Source organism: Armigeres subalbatus, chromosome 3 (genome assembly GCF_024139115.2).
Source record: "Armigeres subalbatus isolate Guangzhou_Male chromosome 3, GZ_Asu_2, whole genome shotgun sequence".
In the NCBI taxonomy this organism is placed as follows: Eukaryota; Metazoa; Arthropoda; class Insecta; order Diptera; family Culicidae; genus Armigeres; species Armigeres subalbatus.
In genome coordinates this window covers 28,691,116-28,697,115 of record NC_085141.1, presented here as the reverse complement: position 1 = coordinate 28,697,115, position 6,000 = coordinate 28,691,116, and the positions used below count along the sequence as shown (strand labels likewise).

Sequence of the window (6,000 nt, the reverse complement as noted above, 5' to 3'; positions counted from 1 at the left end):
ATGCTTTTAGATCTATAGACCTTTCCCGTCAAAAATTGTATCTCGTTTTATTATCTCTATTAGTTGTTTAGTTTTATTAGTCGATTCTTTTGCTTTTCTTGGCAACTTTCGCAAAGAACCAATACTTTTTGAAGCCTCGAACTATTTTTAAAATCGAATATTTATTATACCAAAATTATTATATACATGAACCCGACACCTTTCCATTGCCACATGCATTTTAGTACATTTTATGGTAACGTATATAACGTCTGTCATCGACGCAGCGTTTGATTTGCTTTGATGTTTTTCGGAACCCATCGACTTGCGTGCTGTCAAAAAGTTCACTTTTGCAAGAAAAATACGTCGAAAATTCCGTGTCCTGTGCATTTATTTTCGTAAAATTCCATTCAAAACCAAACTTCAACGCTTGAAATTTGTGCTAGCAGTATGCATTAGCGGACGCTATCGAAAATTCAAGTAAAATTCCAACCATCAAAGATGTCCCTGTTCCGGAAGCCGAAAAAACCGATCCAGCGTCGCGTTTTCACCAGCTACGACGATGACGACGAAGGCGGAACCCCCGCGGCAACGGCAACCAACAATGGCGGGACTTCCTCGACACAGGACAATCGTATGGAAGTAGATCCGTCGCCACCGCCACCTCCACAGTTCGTGGGCGGTGAAGGTAGCAAACGGCCCTCTTCCAAGAAAGACAAAAAGGACAAGAAAACCAGCGAAGGATCTTCATCAGCATCCGGCGCGTCGTCCAAGGCCACTTCTAAAATGTCTTTGCTAAGTTTCGACGACGAAGGTAACATTTTTCGAGTATCCTTGCTGTGCGGGCAGCACCTGTGCCAATTCTTTGCGTATAAACTAATATTTTGGTTTCAGGAAGAATATTGAACGGAATGTATACCCGAGCCACATTTATCTTCAAACTAAAAATTTATTATAATACGGACCTTCTTGGATGGAAGTTTGTTACTGGAGTTCTGATTCTAAACATTTTGGATATTTTATGGCAGTCAAATTTTTAATATTTGCTTTGCTTTAAAATTGTTGTCTAGCAAAAGACGTTTTACCAGTGGCCTTGCTAATTCACTCATGGACCATGAGCACCCTTGGGGATCTATAGGGCCATCGTAAAAGATCTTCATCTTTGGTGGCTGCTCTTTTTAGCCTTGCCCTGGTTAAGGTCAGATTTCTTTATTTCTTCGTTGAGGCTTTGTTGCCACAAGTTCCATGGGTCTCCTTCAGCTGTGATGTCCTACCGGATTCCAGTCCAGCGTTTGCTTGCACATTTCGTCTTCGGTTTTTTCGTAACGTGTGGCCAACCTATCGCTATTTACGATCTCAAATTTCTGTTGATATCGTTTTTGAGGGTATCGTCGACGGAGCTTTGGCTTCGAGATCCAGATATAAAGCAGTTCACAATTTTAACATCTGATAAAAAGAAACTTATCCATATAACTCCTTCAAATTGATTACCCATCTGAATTTTTTACAGCAGTCCAAATCTATTGCAGAGTACTTTTGAAAGAACAATTTTGATGATCACTCTCTTCTCCCTTTTCTTTTCGTTTCAAAAACATTCAACACCTTCGCACGCACGGGCAACTCCACAGAGGAAGGCGAAGTATTCCAAGTGAAGAAAACATCCCAGAGCAAAAAAGTCATGAAGTCCCTGGATAAAGAACGACGTCGCAAACGGCACGCCGAAAAGAATGACGGTCCCAGTTTCGGTTTCGATTCGTCGTCAAAGTCTGTCGTCAAATCGTCCTCCGGAACTAACGGCGGAAACGGTGCAAAGGGCAGGAGCTCGGAAGAGCCGATCAAAGATAAACATAAAAGGGAAAAGTGTGAAAACTCTAGTTCTAATATCCAAACAGAAATACGCACAGACGACTTTGTGGTAAGGTTATTATTATTCAATTTTTTCTACCAATTCCACATCATAAAATATCCAAAATTGCTATTACGAATCACACGAAGATACTTTATCGCCTAAAGAAGCTTCAAGTCTTGAACATATTTTCTCACTCACGCTGCATTTTTGAATTTTAGCAATGTACTTTCATTCGCACCTACTACATAATTTCGAATTGCTTGAAGTGTCGCTACCACAAAACTGGACAAATTCTTTCTCCAATTCTTTTTACTCTATAGACGAAACGCACAAAAAAACCCTAAATGGGTTTCCTGGGACATTGTATTCTGCGTTATCGATAACTACTTGAATGTTATCAAACAAATCTTTGAATATCACTTCCAAGTTATTGTCAGCAAAATATTTCAAAAGCGTTATCATAATCTAAGTGGAGAACTTTGACCAATATTCACCAAGAAATTTCAAAACACCTTATTGCAAAAATGTGCAGATTTTCTTTCATAATGTTTATTAATGCAGTTCCTCTGCGAAGATATTGCAAGTTAACATCGTTTTGAGTTTCGACATGATGATGTATTAAGGAATACAGAATATTTACTTTGAAGAATTCGGACATAAGGCATACGTACTCTGAAAAACGGTCAGCAAAACTTGATTTTATTTTCTTAAATAAGATAGGGGAAAAGACGGCTTTGGCAGGTTTTGTTCTATTATTGTCAGGGGGGTTTTTGTCGACCAAATTTGATGAAATTTAGCCACAATATTCTTTGATACGCAACAAAGAATGTTTAGGGCCAAATTTGAGCATAATCAGTCATAAAAAAACCACTGCCAATATTAGAACAAAACCTGCCAAAGCCGTCATTCCCCCTAGTTGAAAAAACATGAATATTGGCAAATTGGAGTAGAAATCACTTGGTGAAAGACCATGTCATAGCTTTCCGGATTCCTTAACTAAGATTAATGACCTTAACTTAGGTTAGCTTTTACTTTATGCAAAACTTATTCTGCATGACAAAACTTAGACATCTACATTCAAAGATTTAATTAACTTACTGATTATTTGTTAGCAATAACAAAAACAATTTGTTGGTTGCACTTATTCCGACGGTACTTACCCTGTGTATAATGACAGGGTGAAAGAAAAACCAGGCGCAGCTTGTTCTCCTGCGCCATTGTCGATCTTCCCAATCCCATTCAATGATGTCATTTCGTTCGATTCTAATCTTCCCCACATTTTTTTCTTGTTCTCTCCCTCATTTTGAACACAACGCATTTTAGCTGGTGGTCAAGAAATCCGATCCGAGTAAGCAGCAGCACCAGCAACAGATTCTAAATGGCCGGGCAGCTCTCTGTGCCGGCAAGGACGACATGTCCTCCGAGGAAGAAGAGGAAGACGAAAGTGCTGGCGAGGGGCACCACCATCGGTTTGCCAAGCCGGACAATTTCAAGATGTATCTGGAAAATGGGGTCATTCCGGATGCGGCCATGATTCATGCTGCTCGCAAGCGCCGGCAGAAGGCCCGGGAGAAAGGTGAGGAAGAATAGAGCAGATGAAGTTTTTTTCTTGGTGCTAACAATCATATCATTGGTTTTAGGCGATTTCATTCCATTGGATGAGCCAAAGGAAGATAAGAGCAAGAAACGCGTGGTCCGGGAGGATGGAGCAGGTGATGGTTCGGATGAGGACGATGACCGGATTGATATGGCAGCTATTACTGGTGCAAAAGAACGAGAAGAACGGCGTGAACAATTCTATTCTGTTCAAAGAGAAGGTATGTTTAGTTCTAATCATCCAATCATTTTCAAACTCGTATATGCTGGAAGTCCTATTATATGTTAGATAGGTCGAATTTCAAGGTGTGCTTTGTACGAATGTTTTATACTGCCTGTACCTTGAATAAAAAAAGGCCGAATGGACTCGGCTAAGCAACATGTACATTTGCGGTTGATACCAGTTTCAAGCGAAAGATACAGTCTTCCTTCGGCTTTATCATATTCCTACATTCCCAGCATTCCCACCACAGTCAGTCATTTGAAATTTCTTGAACAATATCTTCTTAGCTTCCTGTACAGAATTGATTTCGTCTCCAAAAATTAAAACGTCATCGACATATATTATTAAGTAAATGTTGCCTTGATTGTTTGACTTGGTATACAGACAGTAATCATGCTTTGAGCGTGTAAATCCATTCGACAGCAGGGAGCTTTCGTTGAGCTTGTTATTCCAGCAATGAGGGCTTTGCTTAAATCCGTAAAGTGATTTTCTGAGCTTGCACACCAAGTTTGACGCTGCTCTCACGCCATCCGGAACAGCCAAACAGTTGTTTCTTCAAAATCACCGTACAGAAAAGCGGTCTTGACATCTAATTGTTGAATATGCATCTTCCGCTGAACAGCTACTGACAGGACGGTCCGAATAGTTGCCATTCTCGCTACTGCTACTGCTGCGGCATGCTTCGGGCAGGGTAGATATAAAACTGAAATCGCTTGGCGTTCAGGTACTTCAGAACCTTCTCGTAGTGAGATCGATTCTATAACATTCCCCAGAACGCACCATATCCCAGATTTTTTTTTTCATACCTTTAAAAGATTCTTGCAATGAAGAAAAAAGATTTTGACAACTAAAAAACTGGAATGGAAAGAATGGCTTGGGAAAAAAACTACAAAGAAGTACAGCTCAATCTGATATAATATATTATGTTATACAAATAGTTGTCCTTAGTCTTCAAACTTAAACAAATGAATATTAGAATATGGTCCATGGTTTCGCCGTGCTGCTCATGACCGCTGGATGGCTCTATCTGATAGAGTCTATCACATCGATTTTTGAAATGGTACTTCTGATCCTGCTTATGAGTTGCTTCGTGATTTTGGCCTTGCAATCACCTTTGCATACAATGGAGCTTAGTTGACCAAAAAATGCTATGACAGTTTTCGAAACATTTTCACGCTTAAAATGTTCGACCGTGTACTTTTCCCATGATCTTGGTTCGCTTGATAAAATTTACAAAGCACGCCGCAATACTTTCTGTTTCGACAGCATGTTAAGCAATGCTGGAGTAAAAGTGTGTGTCATATTTTTGTGAAAGCATTATTATTTTGATAGAAAAGTATTGAAGTCATTCCAATTTTTTTGAGTTGCCACCTGTTATAAGCCTAAACCAAAAGACCTTATTATTCCCGCCGTTTTTCGAATGACATGAATGGTCGCTCTTAATTGGTATAAGCGGACTTTGCAGGAACAAAATATTTGTATTATAACATTTAATGTAGAATCTACAATAAGACACTAAACGCGTGCTGTAAAAAGTAAGTTTGAGCAAAGTTAGTGCTTTTCTAGAAGCGTTAAATTATGATGGCAAATGCCTATGGTAACCTTTATGTGGATTCTCCTATGCTGCCATCATACGTATATTTGTCCCATGGGATTACTATTTACATAAGACAGTTATGCGTGTAACGGCAGTATTTGTAAATTTAATTTAATTTTATCCAATGATCCTGTGGATTTTTATTATTGCGGGTAAATTCATATTTCAAAAGAAGGCATCATCCACTTGTTTGTTATACTCCGTGAAAACGCGTGATTTGAAAGAAAGCGTATTTTAGGAAAATGTGTGAGTTAAAAGAATGTATTGCGTATTTTAGAAGGAATCATTCGTTAACCTTATTTCGGGCAAATTCGTGCCTTTTAAGAAGGAATCATTTACTAATTGTTATATTCTTGTGACTTATTTAGGACAAACGAGTGCGTAGCACACAAACAAATAAAGGCTTATTTGCCCTATTTACAGGGAAATATGCATTTTAAAAGAAGGAATCATCGACTTTATTGCCTTATTCCGGGAAAATGCGTGGGTCCCTATTTGTTTCCTCAATCAAGGCGTGCTTTAAAACAAGCAGATTTTTTTTTCTTTTTTGGGGTGAAGCCAGAATAGACGTGACCATGCGATGCAACGTGACGTGACAGTTCATTGATAATATTATTCATTTGCGTGCTGCGCCGTGCGACACCAGTAACTCTCTCAACTCCGTCAATTTTCGATTAGCCCCAACAAAATTGGTGCTGTTATCGGATCGCAACTCTGCAACATTTCCTCTTCGACTTACGAAACAGTGCAGCGCTG

The 6,000-nt window shown here is 39.3% G+C and overlaps 1 protein-coding gene across 1 annotated transcript in view; it reads left to right on the top strand.

The window, feature by feature from the left end:
- The first annotated feature begins 301 nt into the window (after window positions 1-301).
- Window positions 302-6,000, top strand: part of LOC134226605 (PAX3- and PAX7-binding protein 1) — a 28,219-nt gene continuing 22,520 nt past the window's right edge. Inside the window, exons 1-4 of the mRNA XM_062707482.1 lie at window positions 302-793; window positions 1,608-1,894; window positions 3,152-3,404; window positions 3,469-3,645. Coding sequence (XP_062563466.1) covers window positions 481-793; window positions 1,608-1,894; window positions 3,152-3,404; window positions 3,469-3,645 — 1,030 coding nt within the window. The 5' untranslated portion in view covers window positions 302-480. The remainder of the gene's footprint in view (window positions 794-1,607; window positions 1,895-3,151; window positions 3,405-3,468; window positions 3,646-6,000) is intronic.